At 36.4% G+C, this 21073-nt stretch overlaps 4 protein-coding genes across 4 annotated transcripts; 2 read left to right on the forward strand and 2 right to left on the reverse strand.

Moving 5' to 3' along the window:
* Nucleotides 1-1092: 1092 nt before the first annotated feature.
* On the forward strand, nucleotides 1093-2932 carry LOC125473350 (protein EI24 homolog). The gene is made up of 7 exons (XM_048576031.1): nucleotides 1093-1104; nucleotides 1254-1463; nucleotides 1806-1858; nucleotides 2138-2251; nucleotides 2389-2452; nucleotides 2637-2722; nucleotides 2803-2932. The coding sequence occupies exons 1-7, from the start codon at nucleotides 1093-1095 to the stop codon at nucleotides 2915-2917; spliced, it is 654 nt and encodes a 217-aa protein (XP_048431988.1). The 3' UTR covers nucleotides 2918-2932.
* An 8707-nt stretch (nucleotides 2933-11639) lies between these two features.
* LOC125473343 lies at nucleotides 11640-12667 on the reverse strand. Its single transcript, XM_048576022.1, has 2 exons — nucleotides 12357-12667; nucleotides 11640-12259 (listed from the first exon to the last, which is right to left on the reverse strand). The coding sequence occupies exons 1-2, from the start codon at nucleotides 12441-12443 to the stop codon at nucleotides 11723-11725; spliced, it is 624 nt and encodes a 207-aa protein (XP_048431979.1). The 5' UTR covers nucleotides 12444-12667; the 3' UTR covers nucleotides 11640-11722.
* A 38-nt stretch (nucleotides 12668-12705) lies between these two features.
* On the reverse strand, nucleotides 12706-13692 carry LOC103931524 (protein ALP1-like). Its single transcript, XM_018643054.2, has 2 exons — nucleotides 13443-13692; nucleotides 12706-13350 (listed from the first exon to the last, which is right to left on the reverse strand). The coding sequence occupies exons 1-2, from the start codon at nucleotides 13543-13545 to the stop codon at nucleotides 12893-12895; spliced, it is 561 nt and encodes a 186-aa protein (XP_018498570.1). The 5' UTR covers nucleotides 13546-13692; the 3' UTR covers nucleotides 12706-12892.
* Nucleotides 13693-15009: 1317 nt separating this feature from the next.
* Nucleotides 15010-16849, forward strand: LOC103931541 (protein EI24 homolog). Its single transcript, XM_018643496.2, has 7 exons — nucleotides 15010-15021; nucleotides 15171-15380; nucleotides 15723-15775; nucleotides 16055-16168; nucleotides 16306-16369; nucleotides 16554-16639; nucleotides 16720-16849. The coding sequence occupies exons 1-7, from the start codon at nucleotides 15010-15012 to the stop codon at nucleotides 16832-16834; spliced, it is 654 nt and encodes a 217-aa protein (XP_018499012.2). The 3' UTR covers nucleotides 16835-16849.
* The last annotated feature ends 4224 nt before the right edge of the window (nucleotides 16850-21073 follow it).

Below are 21073 nucleotides of genomic sequence, written 5' to 3' on the forward strand. Positions count from 1 at the left end.
GTATGATGTGCTAGTATTTGTAAAGTCATACACACCTGCTCCTCTACAGAGACCAAACCATCCGTTTTTACCCTCCCATCTTGACGAAGTAAGTCACATAATATGCCAAAAGTCCTTCTATCCATTCTCAATTCGTTGACACATTCAACATCAGTATTCCCGATTATACCATTCAGATAACACAAACTAATCTCTCGTCTAACAAGTGAACGGTTAGTCAAGGTGCGTCGTTCAACATGTCTCTGTTTTGCCTTTAGCATCAGCAACACAAGAATCGTACAAATGCAAATCGTCTCTAAATGAGACTTCTCTAACAATAAGATCAATAAAAGCTTCCTTCGATCCATATCTATCCAAACAAAAAAAAAAAGGAAAAAAATATTAAGGACATTATGCTACTGCATGCTTTCCATCTGGCACAAAGAACAAACCAAATAATATAATCCAACTATGCTATATCAGCTGATAAAACAACATTACCGCAAATATCAAAAGCAAACTGAAACAAGTACAAAATTTCTAGGTATACTTATACCTAGAAAAACAGAAATCATGGAAAAATAGGTAGGGAAATGACAAGTTGCACTTGAACTAATCAATCGTGCAGTGTTTTAGTTTAAAATACAACTCGGGGTGTAGAGAAGAGGGTTTTAAAAAATATGTACGAAAAATCTGAATGAGAGGTTCAAACAAAACATGTCAAACAAATCTGAATGAGAGCTGTCAGATAATATGAAGCAGAAGATTCGAGCAGTTTTAAACTAGGGATGAAGATTCAAACTCAAGACATTTTCCAAATATCAGTAAAGGAAGTTGCATAACTAGACTAAGAGAAACATCTCTTCCAACAATGCATAAATCATAGCCACTGATAGATTCAGAAATGTTCAAAATATCAGATACATTTCCTCATAGGTGAAAACAAATGGACAAAGATACAGCTCCTGACCACAAATTTTAGTTCAACCTGGTTTGGACACCACCTTGCAACGTTACCTGAACATGAGTTTTCAATGACATGCTGTTCTCAAAAGCTTAACTTACTCCGATGTGAAAGAAAGAATGTGTGCAAGTACTGATATTGTACGAATCATGGATGAATATGTAATATAAAATCGATAATAGCTTTTAGATGCTTATAGATGCTTATATCTGGTTATCTTAGTTTCCATTTCCCAGTATTACCTCTACATAGACATCACATAACGTAGAAGCTACATATAAAAGTGCTTTCAGTGTTTTGCTGGACAAAGTGCATTCTAAATCTGCATGCTGTATTGACATTCAAATTCCTTATTCTGTCTCTTTGCAGTATAATTATCCTTAACTCAGTCATCATCCCAACTCTACACTGGATATTACCTGATAGATGCCCAGAATATAGTTCTCAAGAGCTCTGCTCATTTGTTGGTACATTGAAATTTTATTCCGTCTTGCGGCATGGACTCGTACAACTCTTTTATGTAAGTATGCAGCCAATTTAAGATCCTCACTTTGTGCATGGATGGCATTCTATTGAATATTTCTTAGTGGCAAAATGGATGAATATGCATTTTTTGTGTAATGTTTTGCCTCATTAAGTTTTGTAATCTTCGTGATATGGCTAAAGAAAGTGTATGTGTCATGTAATATTGGATGTTTAATTCTCTTGTTTCTGATTATTGTACTGGTATGTAATCTTGGTTTGTTTGTTATCTTACAAAATATTTCTTTATCACTATAGATGCCTGAATTACTGAAGGGATTCAATTCCTTTCTCAATTCACGGAATACATAATTTTCATTTATTTATTTTTGCTTTGCAGGTAACTTGGTTCTACCCACTGTACATATTCAGCATTATCCTGAGCAACCTCTGGTACTACCAAATTATCCCCTTTTGCTTAATTGTTTTCGGCTACGTTATTTACTTGATTCTGTTTTAATTACCATAGGTATGAACTGAGCACAGGTAAGGTATACATCTATTTCTTGCAATGCAGAATGTTTAAAGTTCTGATTGGAGTGACAATAGTTTTTAATATATGATATTTTGTTTAAAGTTCTGCATGTCTTGACATTTCCACTTCCCGATGTCTTTCTTTTTCCAATTTCTACTATGTGATTATCCAAATCTACAATTTTATTTTAACTAAAGGTACAATGACATTGCTAAGTATGGATTTTCTGCAATGGGGAGATCCACGCCAACCACATTGGATCCTGTCAGACAAAATGATGTTGGTTTGGAAAGACCTGCTGGCGTAGAAGGGTAATTAACTTATTCTTAAATAGAGCTTAAGGTTTTTATTATTGTTATTGTTTTATATATTTATTATTTCAGACATTTCTTGTTGAATAGATATTTATGTATCTCATGAGTTGTGTATGCATCTGTTTAATCTGCAGGGTCATGATTGGTATAGGAGAGCAGGTGTATTCAGTACTTCTTTTGACCTGTTTCTTCCTAGAGGTATAGATATCTTTTATTCTTTATTTATTTGGGTGTATGGATTCATAAAGGGAGGAACAGGATTTAGTTTTCATACTTATTAGACTTAGAGAACGATAGAGAGAGAGGAGTTTATATTCAAATTGCAATATGCTCCATGGCTTATGTGCCACTTTTTGGATGACAGAATCGATGGCTTCTGCAGGTATATGTGACTGGATATATACCATATGTGGGGAAGGCAGTAAATTTTCTGCTTCTGTCCTGGATGTATGCCTATTACTGTTTCGAGTACGTGGTGCATATACCTTTTTGGCTTAATCTAATTTCCTAGATAAGTGTGTGCTAATGCTCCTTTTGAACTCTTTTAGGTACAAATGGAATTTTTCTGAAGTTCGTCTTGAAAAAAGGCTGGATTTCTTTGAATCTAATTGGGCATTTTTTGCTGGTTTTGGTAAATATACAACAATTTATCATATTCACTAAACAAATTAATATAGGAGTACTTGTAAGTTGTATACACGAGTTACCTAGCAAAGGCAATTTTATAACAACAAAGTTGATCCTTAAGCCAGTTTGATTTCTTAAGCCAATAACCATTTACCAAAAGTAACATAATTTGCATTCAACAGATGAACATTCATATGGAAATCCAAAATTAAAGCGAACAAATCAAAGCATTATAACTACCAAAACACAAAAGCCAATGTACTTCCGAATCCTAACAACATCAGATTGAACACAAAAGGATGATGAAGTGAAACACTACCCCATTTTCTCAGCTCAATTCTCAACTGCCAAACCCAGTTTCATGTTTCATCTCACTTACATCTGCTTTTGCAGCAGCAAACTCCTAAAATAGGATTTAATCCAAATAAAACCCACATATGATTTCTTAAGCCCCGACAACCATTTACCAAGGTTGCAGATAACCATTTACCAAGCCGATAACCATTTCTTAAGCCAAATAAAACCCACAAAAGCCAATGTACTTCCGAATCCTAACAACATCATAATCAACATACCCAACATGCTAAGCAGGCTACTTCTACCAAGGTTGCAGATTGACAGTGAATTTTAGTGAAGTTCAGATGCTCTAATCAATCTCAATTTGACCTAAAAATCAAAACCCTAATTTGTTCAAGTGCAGAGGTCTAGGATTCAAAATTTCTCAAACCCAAAACAACAAAATCAAATAAAGTTCAGTAATATCACGATCTGCAAAACAAATGACGAAATAAATCGAAGATTCGAAGTTTACCTGACAACTCGGAGCAGATGAGGGCGAGCAGATGCAGATGAGGAAGACGCAGAGATGAGGGTGAGGAAGACGACGATGAGCGAGGGCAAGATGACGATGAGGGAAGACGACGATGAGTGACGGCAAGGAGGACGAGCAGGAAGCCACCCTCGCGATTTTCTCTGGGCTTACGAGTCCGCCCAATTTTGGGGATCCTGCTTAAGACCTCGTAAGGAGGTCTTTAATCCGAGCGAATCCCACCTAATCCCATTAAACCAAATCCTGCAGCAGACCAAACAAGGGACTATAGTCCAGTCCAGTCCAGTCCTCCTTAATCCTATCAAACAAACGGGCCCTAAAAGTACTAGCCAGCTTTAATTTATTCTTGTAGTGAAAAATTCCTACTAACTTACATGAGAAAAATACGAGGTTTTTTTTGTACTCATAACGTATATAAAGAAATCCAATAAAGTCATTACATTTGAAATAAAAATAATTACTTAGACACACACACACACACATTTATATATATATAATTTTTTTTTTTTAATACGGGGTATTACAATGTACCCTCTTTCAAATAAATTTCGTCCTCAAATTTGTAACACCTTAATTGTTGCATTGGTAAGGTAAACAAATCTAAAAGACGTCAAAAAATATATCACAAATATTATAGTAATAGTTGAAAAGCATTAGTAAAGTATTTGGTTAGAGTGGTTGCACGGAGACTACCTTTCCATGTCAAGAAGATTGCAATTCTACCCCTATAGTGCCTTCCAACTCTAGCATAACACCACTAAGTGAACATGATAGGAAAACAAAATTAGTCTTTAACTGAAAATCACATAACAATGAAATCATTATACAAACATTGATGGTTATACAAATCGAAAATGTAACTCACCAATCACCTTACTAATTAGATTCTTATATTCTCATCACACTTAATTTATAATTTTATGTGGAGGAGTTTTTAGGGATTACCATGTTTAGTTTCTTGGTGGTTTTTGCCAATGGATTGGTCATTGCAACTCATTTTTTGCAAAATTATTAGCAACTATTATTGTGTCGAGTTTGCATATCAGGTGGGATAGCATTGCCTTTGGTTGGAAGGTGACTCTTCTGCTATCCAATCAACCGATTTTGATCCTCTTTGACCTCTTCGTACACAATGATCTATTTGTCTGGACCGCATTCGGAATATGACCTTCTACACCTCTCACATATATCGTGAATGAAATGTTGTTGTGGATAAATTTGCTAACACGGACTTGTGTTCTCCAACTTTGGTGTGGCATGACTCCCCTATGCCGTTGGCTCGTGATGCTTTGTTTTCAGATTATGTAGGCGTGCCTGGCTTCCACTTCTCAACCTAATGTGCATCTCACCATGCAGGTATGTCTTCATTTCTTGTTTTTTCCTAACCTTGTGGTGGTGTTGTTTGACCTGTTTTGCAGGTTTTAGACCCTTTAGGTTTGGCTTTAGAGGGGTTAGGTTTCATGTCCCCCCCTCTTTTCCTTGTATCGTTTTTGTTTTTGTTTCTAGAGGGTAAGGTTTATGTCCCCCCTTCTTATTCATGTTCTTTTTCTCTTTTCTTGGTATTATGAGGGGTAAGGTTTATGTCAACCCCTGACTAGGTATAAATTTTTTTCGTTATCAATAAAATATCCCTCGTATAGTAGAGTTTTGATTTATTAAAAAAAAAAAAACAAAAGAAAAAAATAGAAAAAAAAAAGGAAAAAAAAAAAAAACTAGCTCATCACACAACCCGTAGTTGTATAGGAATGAGAAATATTACCAACGTTACCAACTCGTGTAGGAATGAGAATTTCACTTCGCAATGGCCTTTTCTTTTCTTTTTCCTTTGTCAGTTGGAATTAAGAATTACATCTTAATTTGTTTCACAATTAGGACTCCTAAATAGATGTAAGCCCAATAAAAGTCTCACATTCTTCCACTTGGACGTGACATCTATTCAAGAAGCTCTCTGGATCAAGAATAAATTTCTTGATACGCACAACTTTGGAAGATTATTTGATAGCAATATCTATTCAAACTTAGTGTCAAATATCATTAGCTCGTAGGACTATAGACTACGATATCCAATACGGCGGATGTGTACCTCTATAATCACATACAAGCAACAACATTCACATAAAGTACCAACAAGTCGTGGACAAACATATATATATATATATATGATACGTTGTCCTCTTTGAACATAAAGTATCACACTTAACACATACATGGTCTTCTTTACGATCACAACGTGATCTTCCTTAATGCTTAAAATAAGCCCCTATGTCGAAAAGACAATCTTCAAAATTGGCTAGCTGTAATGACTAGTATTTAGAAATAAAACACATCAATCCTTAATGCATATCCATGAAGTTTTAATTGAAAAGCAAAATAGCTCCCACTAATTTTAGGCATCTTTAAAGCTTGATAATTCTCCCATTCTAGTGACATGCTTTAAAGAAACTAAGTAAGGAATAACTCTATTAATATATATGTAGTCATATCTGTAGTGTAAATATAATCAACACTTGTATATCATTTCCTCACTCTTCCTCTTTCTAGCAAATATTGAGGGCATCAGGTATGGAGAAAACTTTAACCACCCTGCATGCGTTAGAGCCCCACAACATCCACGAATTAAGTATATATACATAGTAAAGAAAAATAACTGTTGATTGCATAACATTTGTCTATAATTTTGCACCTCCATTTCTAATACAAACACAAAACTAGAAATTGACTTTAGAAATATATAATCTACCAAAATTGGAATCTGAATAAACCATTTATTTCCAACTTTTCTTTCCTCTTGAAAACTAGTATGTGTTTTTAGATTGACCCTTGAGATAGCACAACATTTTCTTTTGCATATGGCCTATGCTTAATCTCTACTCTTTCAAATCTCTTGAATACCTCAAGGCTCTAAAATTTCTTTTGTCCAACTTCTAATAGCACGACTACTTTAGTCATAATTTGCTAACAGTAATGAGCTTTCTCACCTTTTCTCTTACTATAATCCCTTAAGCATTACTAAGCCCTACTTCTTTAAAACCTCCAAATTTCTTGGTTTACAATCCCAGTTTGCTCTAAAAGAGAATCAACTGTCAAGACAATCAACCAAAACAATTCATACATTAAGCAAGAACCGAAAAGTACATATATTCTTTCCCTGTAAAGAGAATTTTGTCATCGAAACTCAACCTCCTTAATATACATATACATATCTCAAGGTTTTTGGCTCCTTCAATCCTTCTTACACTTAAATACTCACTTACGTCCTATTGACCCAATACCTTGTTTTGGTTCCATTAAGTCCCACGCTTTATTGTTTTTCATGAACTCTAATTTAGTTTATATAGCTTCAACCCTCCTCCAAAATGTGAATTAGAAATAACCTCTTTATTAGTACACAAAATTGAATCATGTAGATGACTTTATTACCTTCAGACCTCTTTGGCTCTTGTTCTGTTGTAGGGCCTTCGATAGAGATTCCATCTTGATCTTCTTCTTATTCGATATCGTCTACAGCATCTTTTGGTCTATTTTCTGTAGGTTTACAACATTGGTGTGTTTAACTCCTCTCCTTCTTCAAAACAAATTCTTTATTCACACACTATTGTCCTCACATTCTATGTAATTAGTTCCTACTTATGGTATGTTTATGATCCGAAAAAACATAAAACCTTAATTGTTTTGCGTAACCAATAAAATAACAATCCACTACCTTCAGGGTTATCTTAGATAATTCAAACTGTAAGTTTTTGCCTAAGTTTTGCAATAATATTCTTCTCCCCTATTGGATTCAACATTTCAATCTTCAAGTCAAGTTGCCTTCTAATTCAACGAATAAGTACTTTCTAATCAAACCGTAAGTCCTTTTCTTAATCAACCTACTCTTGTTCCAAAGTTACATATATGTACTCCCAAATTGCATAGATTCAAACTACAGACAAGTGTCAACCATTTTTTGTTCGCAGATGATAGTTTTATTTTCGCTCAAAGTTAGCTCCAAGAATGTCAAAGGGTCAAGGCGTTGCACAAGATTTATGAATTCGGGCCAAGCAATCAACTATGAAAAGAGTTGCGTAGCGTTCAGTGGAAATCTCATGGAGATTGATGGGAAAGTACTTGCCGATTTTCTAAGCGTGTCTCGAGTTGCATACCATGACTGCTATTTGGGTTTATCGGTTTTCGTGGGGAAAGCAAAGAAGGCTACATTCGCTTACATAAAGGATCGCCTATGGAAAAAATGGAATGGATTGCGGGGCAACTTGTTGAGCAGTGCGGGCAAGGAGTTGTTGTTAAGACAGTGGCACAAGCAATACCACTGTACACTATGCATACTTTTCTTTTGCCTAAAACATTTTGTAATGAGTTGAACCAAACGGTTGTCCAATTTTGGTGGGGCCGAAACCAAGGGAGGCGAAAGATTCATTGGATTAGTTGGCAAAAATTATGTAAAACGGAAAGTGAGGGAGGTTTGGGGTTCAAAGATTTGTATGCTTTTAATTTGTCTTTATTGGCAAAGCAAGGATGGAGACTACTTCAACAGCCGGATTCACTAGTGGCTTAGTTATTCAAAGCCAAGTACTACCTGAAGACGGATGTCATGAGTGCCCCTATGAAAACAAATGGATCTTTTTGCTGGAGGAGCATTGTGGAGGCTCGGAAGGTTATACCCGAAAGGGGGCGATATGGCGTGTGGGGGATGGCAATAGTATAAAGGTGTGGTGCCGTGGGGGGGGGGGGGGGGGGGGGGGTGGGAATGTGTGGGGGCAAGGTAGAAACATAGTAAAATAACTGGAAGTAAGAAAGGTACAAAGGCACGAAACACATTCACGCCAATCGCTTACGATCTACAAAACGCTAACTAGGAGGGCAAGGTAGCCCGTCTTTGTTCAGAAACCACACAGATGAAGATGGGATTCGAGCTTTGTGGTAGTTACCCTACTCAAAACCCGCCAGAGGCCGCATACCGCCCTCGCCAATCCGCTGCGCAGATAAGCCTATCCCTCCTAGCACCATCCCCGATAGGAGTATCCAGAATCGCCGCTCGGTCACCTTTCGAGATACCACCCCTAATGGAGTTGATCTACCAGCAGCGAGAGTTTGGCAAATGACGGTGGAGACCAGTTGATTACAATCAGTATTTGCGCCCAACAGGGGGGTTGGGTGGCCTGGGGTAAGTGGCGGGATCCATCGATCCACCCACAATATCGTTTGGTCCCCACTCATAATCTGCCAATGAGATCCAGCGATAATGATCTCTCTTCCTGCCAAGAGACTAACCCAAGCCCAAGATGCCCGACTCCCACGTTTTGCTTCCAAGAACGAGCAATTAGGAAAATATCTTCCCTTGAGAACTTGAGCCCAGAGTGAGTTGGGCTCATTGCTGTGTCTCCAACATTGCTTGTGAAGGAGAGCCAAGTTAAACTAACCAAGGGACTTGAAACCCATGCCGCCATCACTTTTACCCACTCCCAATGTCTCCCATTTCACCCAACGGATCTTCTGCTCCCCCTCCTTTTGACCCCACCAGAACCGTGCCACCGCAAAGTCAATCTCCTGGCAAAGAGTATCTGGAAATCTAAAAATGTTCATAGGGTATGCAGGGATGGCTTGAACAACCACCTTGATAAACTCTTTTACGGTAAACAACCTGCTTTTTGACGAAAGAGGTATTTCTTGAGACATGGCTCTTTTATGTGATATCTTTTGGGAGAGGAAGTCCACTTAATTTGTAGCATCCCACTTAGTTCTCTTAAACCACTGGATGTGCTCATTTGGCATGCGGAAAAGAATGGTAAGTTCTCCACCAAGAGTGCATATCATTTGGCACGTTCGTGTGGAGAGGAGAGTGCACGGGTTGCGAGCGGATCGTCGATGGAAAATGAGATTAAATTTTTGTGGAAGGCACTGTGGAGAGCGTGTGTGACAGGAAAAATAAAAATCTGTGTATGGAGGAGCTGTATGAATGCAATGCCCACGAAAGACAACCTGATCGGGAGAAAAATCCTTCAAGACGCCTCTTGTAGTTTGTGCAGTGGTAGAGGAGAAACGATTGAGCATGTGTTGCGGGCATTGTACAATGGCGGCAAGCATTTGGTTCTCTAGTCCGTTGGGCTTTCGAGTTCACGAAGCCAGAAATATTGCATGGGTGGATTGGATTGCAAGTTTGGCACGATCTTTGGCATGAGACAATTTCGATCTCATACTAATGACGATATGGCATATCTAGAAGGAAAGGAACGCGTTAGTGTGGCAAGGCTCGACAAGGCACCCACTGGATATCAATTATAATGCTCAAGCTTGGTTGGCAGAATATAAAAAATGGCATGGGCAACAAATCAAAAGCAGCACACAAATGGGGGTTGTAGAAAAATGGAAGAAACGGGAGGTGGGTTGGATCAAATGTAATTTTGATGGGACATGGAAGGATAAGGATAACAAGGGAGGAATTGGAGTAGTATTTAGGAGTGACGAGGGAAGATTTTTGGCTGCATTAGCGATGCATCTAGACGATATAGCTTCACCATGGTTGGCAGAATTGGAGGCAGCACGTGCAGCCATCGCGCTGGTGAAAGATATGCAAAAGGAGCAGCTAGGGGTGATGCTGCTTTGGTCCTTGCTGCTTTAAACTTGCAGGCCGAGGATAATACTTCATTGTGGGGCAATGTATAGTTAATGAGGCAAGATTTTCCTTAAGGTCTATTCCACAGGTCAGAGTAAGACATGCTCCTAGAGAGGCAAACAAGGTTGCTCACAGATTGGCGCAATGGGGTCTTACCTTCGATCACAAATGAATTTGGTTTGAGGAACCTCCAGATGTAATTTTGAACCTCCTGATAAAGGATAGCTAACTATGTAATTTTATTGGTGCGGGACGCTCTTTTTCCCTTTGACTGCGTTACAATCCTTAGTTGCCCATATAACCAATCCCGTTAAACTTGACTCTTGCCTAGATATATCATTTTTAAAAAATGAAATAAACAATCCACATAGTGCATCACAACGAAACTTCACGGGTTAATATGAGACATATTAAAGTTCTTCATACTTAAATTTCAGGTTATTCCAAAAACTGTTACATTGATCCTTCACTTAATATAAACCTTATAATTATAACTGTTAGGAAATATTAGTGACGCCGAACTGAATTTGAAGAACCATAATCAATCCAGAATCTTAATATTTTTTCTGTCTTGAGCCAATGGAAAGTCTGAAATGCAATCTATTTTATCATATAAGATTTTTCAGATAAAAAGAAACAGGTGTTTACCACATTGACTCAATCTTACATACTCGCAACGTCATTATATGTCCGCAAAACCTTAAGTGCGTTTGTTGCACCGGACTGTCTCGGACTGGACTAGCTGCAGGGACTAAGTTGGACTGGCTTAGACTAGACTAAGCTGGACTAACTTAGTGAAGCGTTTGGTGCAGTGTCGGACTAAGAAGCAGGATAATGAAAACAGGATTATTCACCATATTTGTGTTTGCTTAGACTAGGTTACATTATTGTTCTATTTTAATAGCTCCAATACATGTGTCCAACGCCCTAAAAATTGGAGGGTTTGGAATTGGAATTGGGGTTGGCATAGGTGTAGCAGCATTGAAATTGAAATGGGAGTAACAATCTTACAAATTACTACAAATATTTGGGCACATTGCCCTGAGTTTAATCTCTTGAATTGTTATTGTAATCAATCCACAACTTGCCCTTAAAAGTTGATTTAATTTGTCTTCTTATCACACATTAAACGTCATTAGCCATCAAATACTTATATCAACATAACTTGATCCAAGGATTTCTTAGTCCGACAAATACATCATTCACTACATTTTCATCCAGGATATTTTACAAAATGCCAGTTAACTATAGTATAGCATTCCAAAGTAGATCTCCATACTTTACAAAATCCTAGTTAACATTAGCCAAAATACGTCATAGTGCAAAGCTAAGTTAGAAGCCATAACCTAAGATTGTACGATTAATAAAATACATCCATGTCTAAGGGCACCACATAATATACTCATCCGCTTGCTTTGTCGCTTAAAAGCCTTTGGACGAACACTTTCTTGAGTCCCGAATTGATTGCCCTGAACACTCCCACATTTTGTGGTTTTTCCAAAATAAGAGTCAATGCATCAATTTGATCCATAGGAGAAAGACCCATTGCTTCAAGTTCGTTAGCTATGTCAGTATGATTTGCAGTACCTTGAACTAAAGCTTCAGTTACCATTTGCATCCTCTTCCCACTTTCAACATAAAATTCTTTCAGTCCACTAATAATTGCCTCGGTTCCATCACTTGAATTTCCCATAGCTCTTTTCCTCTTTCTTTGGCTATTTTCAGACGGGGTGCTTTGTTGGCTTTGTTGGTTCATTGAAGATACAACATTTTCACCTCCAATATCACTTGCACCAACCTGATCATGACTTTGTTCCTCCATCATTTCAGCAGGGGTTTCGGCTACATTACCCGTAGCCCGATCTTTTCCAAATATATATGCAAATCTATCGTACAGTGGAAAAGGTTTGCTTCTCCATCCATCAGCTTCTTTATTTTTCTAAAATTATATGAACATAGCAAAACTAAAATTTAGCATGCATAACAAATATAGCAGTAAGAATATAATTAATGTATAAATAAAATAGGATATGAACCTGCACATAAGAAAGCCATGCGTCATCACTGTCAACTTCAACGCACTTTTTGACATCATTCCATGCAAATCCACTTGTGTTTATCATGTCAAGGACCAAACTATATGTTTTTTTCCATTTCTTCAACTTTGACTCAATATGTGGAGTTGCCTTTATATTTGAATTAGGACATAAAACATTGACAGCTTTCGCTATTTCAATCAAAGTACCTTGTTTGAAAGCACCTGTGTCACATCGTTGCTTCCGAGCAACAAAATCCTCAAGAACGGATAGTAATACTTCTTCCTCAAATGCTTCCCATTTACACCTTCTTCCTTTGGCTCTTGAGAAGCATTCAAATTATTGTGGTTATCCATACCTAAACAAAAAATATTTGAATGTACTAAAATACAATACAAAGAATCAATTTGCATAATATCCAATCAATTTGCATAATATCCAATCAATTTGCATAATATCCAATCATTTTAATAATATCCAACATATGCATGATAAAAAGGAAAACTAAAATAAAATCTTATCATTAACACATATAGCTAGTTCGGTTGCTGGTTCCTAATTGCTCTCCACTCATTATACATTTCCTGAGCCATGGCATTCCTCTTTGCAGTCCACTGGTCAGATGTTTCAACACTACCAACATATTCACCTTCTTCTGTATTTTGTCCATCTTCTATTATTGGCACATTCTCCATTGGATCTACAGACATCTCTTGCCTAATAAGATTGTGTAGTAGGCAACAAGCGGTAATTATTCGACCTTGTGTCCTTATCGGATAGAAAGATGGACTCCTTAGTATCCCCCACCTTCCTTTTAGCAAGCCAAAACAACGTTCAATTACATTCCTTGCCTTAGAATGCTTCATGTTAAAATATTCTTCCTTATTAGAAGGTGTTCGTCCTTCCCATTCAGATAAATGATAAGGTATTCCTCTATAGGGTGCAAGGAATCCTTCACCATTTGTATAACCACCATCTACAAGGTAATAATAACCTAATAAAAAAAAAGACCTTATATTAGTATTTTGTAGTTCACAAACAAAACTAGACCTAACTTACAAAGTTGAGACTAACTAATAATCTTACCCGTTGGTACCTTAAAACCATTAGGCCTAGTAATTGCATCATGTAGCACTCTAGAGTCTGATGCGGAACCCTCCCACCCCGGAAACACATATATGAACTGCATATCTCCTGAACACACACCTAATACATTAGTTGCGACTCGACCCTTTCTAGTTCGGTATCTTGGTTTGTCAATTTCAGGTACATGCACATCAATGTGTGTTCCATCTAATGCTCCCAAGCAATTCTAAAAAAAAATTAAGCTTTTGTTAATTTATACAAAGGGAATGAAGAGTTAAAGCTTAGGGAAAATGAAAATAATTATCAACATACCTTAAAACATCGCCACCTAGGACCTGTAGAATCAATAGGCACAGGTTGAGGGACTTTTAGTAGGATACCTTGTAATCGCAAAATTCCTTGCAATACACTATTGAAATACCTACTTATAGTCTCTCCCGACCTATAAAATCTACCACCAACACTACGAATCTTAGTATGATGTGCTAGTATTTGTAAAGTCATACACACCTGCTCCTCTACAGAGACCAAACCATCCGTTTTTACCCTCCCATCTTGACGAAGTAAGTCACATAATATGCCAAAAGTCCTTCTATCCATTCTCAATTCGTTGACACATTCAACATCAGTATTCCCGATTATACCATTCAGATAACACAAACTAATCTCTCGTCTAACAAGTGAACGGTTAGTCAAGGTGCGTCGTTCAACATGTCTCTGTTTTGCCTTTAGCATCAGCAACACAAGAATCGTACAAATGCAAATCGTCTCTAAATGAGACTTCTCTAACAATAAGATCAATAAAAGCTTCCTTCGATCCATATCTATCCAAACAAAAAAAAAAAGGAAAAAAATATTAAGGACATTATGCTACTGCATGCTTTCCATCTGGCACAAAGAACAAACCAAATAATATAATCCAACTATGCTATATCAGCTGATAAAACAACATTACCGCAAATATCAAAAGCAAACTGAAACAAGTACAAAATTTCTAGGTATACTTATACCTAGAAAAACAGAAATCATGGAAAAATAGGTAGGGAAATGACAAGTTGCACTTGAACTAATCAATCGTGCAGTGTTTTAGTTTAAAATACAACTCGGGGTGTAGAGAAGAGGGTTTTAAAAAATATGTACGAAAAATCTGAATGAGAGGTTCAAACAAAACATGTCAAACAAATCTGAATGAGAGCTGTCAGATAATATGAAGCAGAAGATTCGAGCAGTTTTAAACTAGGGATGAAGATTCAAACTCAAGACATTTTCCAAATATCAGTAAAGGAAGTTGCACAACTAGACTAAGAGAAACATCTCTTCCAACAATGCATAAATCATAGCCACTGATAGATTCAGAAATGTTCAAAATATCAGATACATTTCCTCATAGGTGAAAACAAATGGACAAAGATACAGCTCCTGACCACAAATTTTAGTTCAACCTGGTTTGGACACCACCTTGCAACGTTACCTGAACATGAGTTTTCAATGACATGCTGTTCTCAAAAGCTTAACTTACTCCGATGTGAAAGAAAGAATGTGTGCAAGTACTGATATTGTACGAATCATGGATGAATATGTAATATAAAATCGATAATAGCTTTTAGATGCTTATAGATGCTTATATCTGGTTATCTTAGTTTCCATTTCCCAGTATTACCTCTACATAGACATCACATAACGTAGAAGCTACATATAAAAGTGCTTTCAGTGTTTTGCTGGACAAAGTGCATTCTAAATCTGCATGCTGTATTGACATTCAAATTCCTTATTCTGTCTCTTTGCAGTATAATTATCCTTAACTCAGTCATCATCCCAACTCTACACTGGATATTACCTGATAGATGCCCAGAATATAGTTCTCAAGAGCTCTGCTCATTTGTTGGTACATTGAAATTTTATTCCGTCTTGCGGCATGGACTCGTACAACTCTTTTATGTAAGTATGCAGCCAATTTAAGATCCTCACTTTGTGCATGGATGGCATTCTATTGAATATTTCTTAGTGGCAAAATGGATGAATATGCATTTTTTGTGTAATGTTTTGCCTCATTAAGTTTTGTAATCTTCGTGATATGGCTAAAGAAAGTGTATGTGTCATGTAATATTGGATGTTTAATTCTCTTGTTTCTGATTATTGTACTGGTATGTAATCTTGGTTTGTTTGTTATCTTACAAAATATTTCTTTATCACTATAGATGCCTGAATTACTGAAGGGATTCAATTCCTTTCTCAATTCACGGAATACATAATTTTCATTTATTTATTTTTGCTTTGCAGGTAACTTGGTTCTACCCACTGTACATATTCAGCATTATCCTGAGCAACCTCTGGTACTACCAAATTATCCCCTTTTGCTTAATTGTTTTCGGCTACGTTATTTACTTGATTCTGTTTTAATTACCATAGGTATGAACTGAGCACAGGTAAGGTATACATCTATTTCTTGCAATGCAGAATGTTTAAAGTTCTGATTGGAGTGACAATAGTTTTTAATATATGATATTTTGTTTAAAGTTCTGCATGTCTTGACATTTCCACTTCCCGATGTCTTTCTTTTTCCAATTTCTACTATGTGATTATCCAAATCTACAATTTTATTTTAACTAAAGGTACAATGACATTGCTAAGTATGGATTTTCTGCAATGGGGAGATCCACGCCAACCACATTGGATCCTGTCAGACAAAATGATGTTGGTTTGGAAAGACCTGCTGGCGTAGAAGGGTAATTAACTTATTCTTAAATAGAGCTTAAGGTTTTTATTATTGTTATTGTTTTATATATTTATTATTTCAGACATTTCTTGTTGAATAGATATTTATGTATCTCATGAGTTGTGTATGCATCTGTTTAATCTGCAGGGTCATGATTGGTATAGGAGAGCAGGTGTATTCAGTACTTCTTTTGACCTGTTTCTTCCTAGAGGTATAGATATCTTTTATTCTTTATTTATTTGGGTGTATGGATTCATAAAGGGAGGAACAGGATTTAGTTTTCATACTTATTAGACTTAGAGAACGATAGAGAGAGAGGAGTTTATATTCAAATTGCAATATGCTCCATGGCTTATGTGCCACTTTTTGGATGACAGAATCGATGGCTTCTGCAGGTATATGTGACTGGATATATACCATATGTGGGGAAGGCAGTAAATTTTCTGCTTCTGTCCTGGATGTATGCCTATTACTGTTTCGAGTACGTGGTGCATATACCTTTTTGGCTTAATCTAATTTCCTAGATAAGTGTGTGCTAATGCTCCTTTTGAACTCTTTTAGGTACAAATGGAATTTTTCTGAAGTTCGTCTTGAAAAAAGGCTGGATTTCTTTGAATCTAATTGGGCATTTTTTGCTGGTTTTGGTAAATATACAACAATTTATCATATTCACTAAACAAATTAATATAGGAGTACTTGTAAGTTGTATACACGAGTTACCTAGCAAAGGCAATTTTATAACAACAAAGTTGATCCTTAAGCCAGTTTGATTTCTTAAGCCAATAACCATTTACCAAAAGTAACATAATTTGCATTCAACAGATGAACATTCATATGGAAATCCAAAATTAAAGCGAACAAATCAAAGCATTATAACTACCAAAACACAAAAGCCAATGTACTTCCGAATCCTAACAACATCAGATTGAACACAAAAGGATGATGAAGTGAAACACTACCCCATTTTCTCAGCTCAATTCTCAACTGCCAAACCCAGTTTCATGTTTCATCTCACTTACATCTGCTTTTGCAGCAGCAAACTCCTAAAATAGGATTTAATCCAAATAAAACCCACATATGATTTCTTAAGCCCCGACAACCATTTACCAAGGTTGCAGATAACCATTTACCAAGCCGATAACCATTTCTTAAGCCAAATAAAACCCACAAAAGCCAATGTACTTCCGAATCCTAACAACATCATAATCAACATACCCAACATGCTAAGCAGGCTACTTCTACCAAGGTTGCAGATTGACAGTGAATTTTAGTGAAGTTCAGATGCTCTAATCAATCTCAATTTGACCTAAAAATCAAAACCCTAATTTGTTCAAGTGCAGAGGTCTAGGATTCAAAATTTCTCAAACCCAAAACAACAAATCAAATAAAGTTCAGTAATATCACGATCTGCAAAACAAATGACGAAATAAATCGAAGATTCGAAGTTTACCTGACAACTCGGAGCAGATGAGGGCGAGCAGATGCAGATGAGGAAGACGCAGAGATGAGGGTGAGGAAGACGACGATGAGCGAGGGCAAGATGACGATGAGGGAAGACGACGATGAGTGACGGCAAGGAGGACGAGCAGGAAGCCACCCTCGCGATTTTCTCTGGGCTTACGAGTCCGCCCAATTTTGGGGATCCTGCTTAAGACCTCGTAAGGAGGTCTTTAATCCGAGCGAATCCCACCTAATCCCATTAAACCAAATCCTGCAGCAGACCAAACAAGGGACTATAGTCCAGTCCAGTCCAGTCCTCCTTAATCCTATCAAACAAACGGGCCCTAAAAGTACTAGCCAGCTTTAATTTATTCTTGTAGTGAAAAATTCCTACTAACTTACATGAGAAAAATACGAGGTTTTTTTTGTACTCATAACGTATATAAAGAAATCCAATAAAGTCATTACATTTGAAATAAAAATAATTACTTAGACACACACACACACACATTTATATATATATAATTTTTTTTTTTTAATACGGGGTATTACAATGTACCCTCTTTCAAATAAATTTCGTCCTCAAATTTGTAACACCTTAATTGTTGCATTGGTAAGGTAAACAAATCTAAAAGACGTCAAAAAATATATCACAAATATTATAGTAATAGTTGAAAAGCATTAGTAAAGTATTTGGTTAGAGTGGTTGCACGGAGACTACCTTTCCATGTCAAGAAGATTGCAATTCTACCCCTATAGTGCCTTCCAACTCTAGCATAACACCACTAAGTGAACATGATAGGAAAACAAAATTAGTCTTTAACTGAAAATCACATAACAATGAAATCATTATACAAACATTGATGGTTATACAAATCGAAAATGTAACTCACCAATCACCTTACTAATTAGATTCTTATATTCTCATCACACTTAATTTATAATTTATGTGGAGGAGTTTTTAGGGATTACCATGTTTAGTTTCTTGGTGGTTTTTGCCAATGGATTGGTCATTGCAACTCATTTTTTGCAAAATTATTAGCAACTATTATTGTGTCGAGTTTGCATATCAGGTGGGATAGCATTGCCTTTGGTTGGAAGGTGACTCTTCTGCTATCCAATCAACCGATTTTGATCCTCTTTGACCTCTTCGTACACAATGATCTATTTGTCTGGACCGCATTCGGAATATGACCTTCTACACCTCTCACATATATCGTGAATGAAATGTTGTTGTGGATAAATTTGCTAACACGGACTTGTGTTCTCCAACTTTGGTGTGGCATGACTCCCCTATGCCGTTGGCTCGTGATGCTTTGTTTTCAGATTATGTAGGCGTGCCTGGCTTCCACTTCTCAACCTAATGTGCATCTCACCATGCAGGTATGTCTTCATTTCTTGTTTTTTCCTAACCTTGTGGTGGTGTTGTTTGACCTGTTTTGCAGGTTTTAGACCCTTTAGGTTTGGCTTTAGAGGGGTTAGGTTTCATGTCCCCCCCTCTTTTCCTTGTATCGTTTTTGTTTTTGTTTCTAGAGGGTAAGGTTTATGTCCCCCCTTCTTATTCATGTTCTTTTTCTCTTTTCTTGGTATTATGAGGGGTAAGGTTTATGTCAACCCCTGACTAGGTATAAATTTTTTTCGTTATCAATAAAATATCCCTCGTATAGTAGAGTTTTGATTTATTAAAAAAAAAAAACAAAAGAAAAAATAGAAAAAAAAAAGGAAAAAAAAAAAAAAACTAGCTCATCACACAACCCGTAGTTGTATAGGAATGAGAAATATTACCAACGTTACCAACTCGTGTAGGAATGAGAATTTCACTTCGCAATGGCCTTTTCTTTTCTTTTTCCTTTGTCAGTTGGAATTAAGAATTACATCTTAATTTGTTTCACAATTAGGACTCCTAAATAGATGTAAGCCCAATAAAAGTCTCACATTCTTCCACTTGGACGTGACATCTATTCAAGAAGCTCTCTGGATCAAGAATAAATTTCTTGATACGCACAACTTTGGAAGATTATTTGATAGCAATATCTATTCAAACTTAGTGTCAAATATCATTAGCTCGTAGGACTATAGACTACGATATCCAATACGGCGGATGTGTACCTCTATAATCACATACAAGCAACAACATTCACATAAAGTACCAACAAGTCGTGGACAAACATATATATATATATATATGATACGTTGTCCTCTTTGAACATAAAGTATCACACTTAACACATACATGGTCTTCTTTACGATCACAACGTGATCTTCCTTAATGCTTAAAATAAGCCCCTATGTCGAAAAGACAATCTTCAAAATTGGCTAGCTGTAATGACTAGTATTTAGAAATAAAACACATCAATCCTTAATGCATATCCATGAAGTTTTAATTGAAAAGCAAAATAGCTCCCACTAATTTTAGGCATCTTTAAAGCTTGATAATTCTCCCATTCTAGTGACATGCTTTAAAGAAACTAAGTAAGGAATAACTCTATTAATATATATGTAGTCATATCTGTAGTGTAAATATAATCAACACTTGTATATCATTTCCTCACTCTTCCTCTTTCTAGCAAATATTGAGGGCATCAGGTATGGAGAAAACTTTAACCACCCTGCATGCGTTAGAGCCCCACAACATCCACGAATTAAGTATATATACATAGTAAAGAAAAATAACTGTTGATTGCATAACATTTGTCTATAATTTTGCACCTCCATTTCTAATACAAACACAAAACTAGAAATTGACTTTAGAAATATATAATCTACCAAAATTGGAATCTGAATAAACCATTTATTTCCAACTTTTCTTTCCTCTTGAAAACTAGTATGTGTTTTTAGATTGACCCTTGAGATAGCACAACATTTTCTTTTGCATATGGCCTATGCTTAATCTCTACTCTTTCAAATCTCTTGAATACCTCAAGGCTCTAAAATTTCTTTTGTCCAACTTCTAATAGCACGACTACTTTAGTCATAATTTGCTAACAGTAATGAGCTTTCTCACCTTTTCTCTTACTATAATCCCTTAAGCATTACTAAGCCCTACTTCTTTAAAACCTCCAAATTTCTTGGTTTACAATCCCAGTTTGCTCTAAAAGAGAATCAACTGTCAAGACAATCAACCAAAACAATTCATACATTAAGCAAGAACCGAAAAGTACATATATTCTTTCCCTGTAAAGAGAATTTTGTCATCGAAACTCAACCTCCTTAATATACATATACATATCTCAAGGTTTTTGGCTCCTTCAATCCTTCTTACACTTAAATACTCACTTACGTCCTATTGACCCAATACCTTGTTTTGGTTCCATTAAGTCCCACGCTTTATTGTTTTTCATGAACTCTAATTTAGTTTATATAGCTTCAACCCTCCTCCAAAATGTGAATTAGAAATAACCTCTTTATTAGTACACAAAATTGAATCATGTAGATGACTTTATTACCTTCAGACCTCTTTGGCTCTTGTTCTGTT

Source organism: the organism of the source record quoted next, unplaced genomic scaffold (genome assembly GCF_019419815.1).
Source record: "Pyrus x bretschneideri cultivar Hongxiangsu unplaced genomic scaffold, Pyrus_bretschneideri_v1 Contig83, whole genome shotgun sequence".
Classification (NCBI taxonomy): Eukaryota; Viridiplantae; Streptophyta; class Magnoliopsida; order Rosales; family Rosaceae; genus Pyrus; species Pyrus x bretschneideri.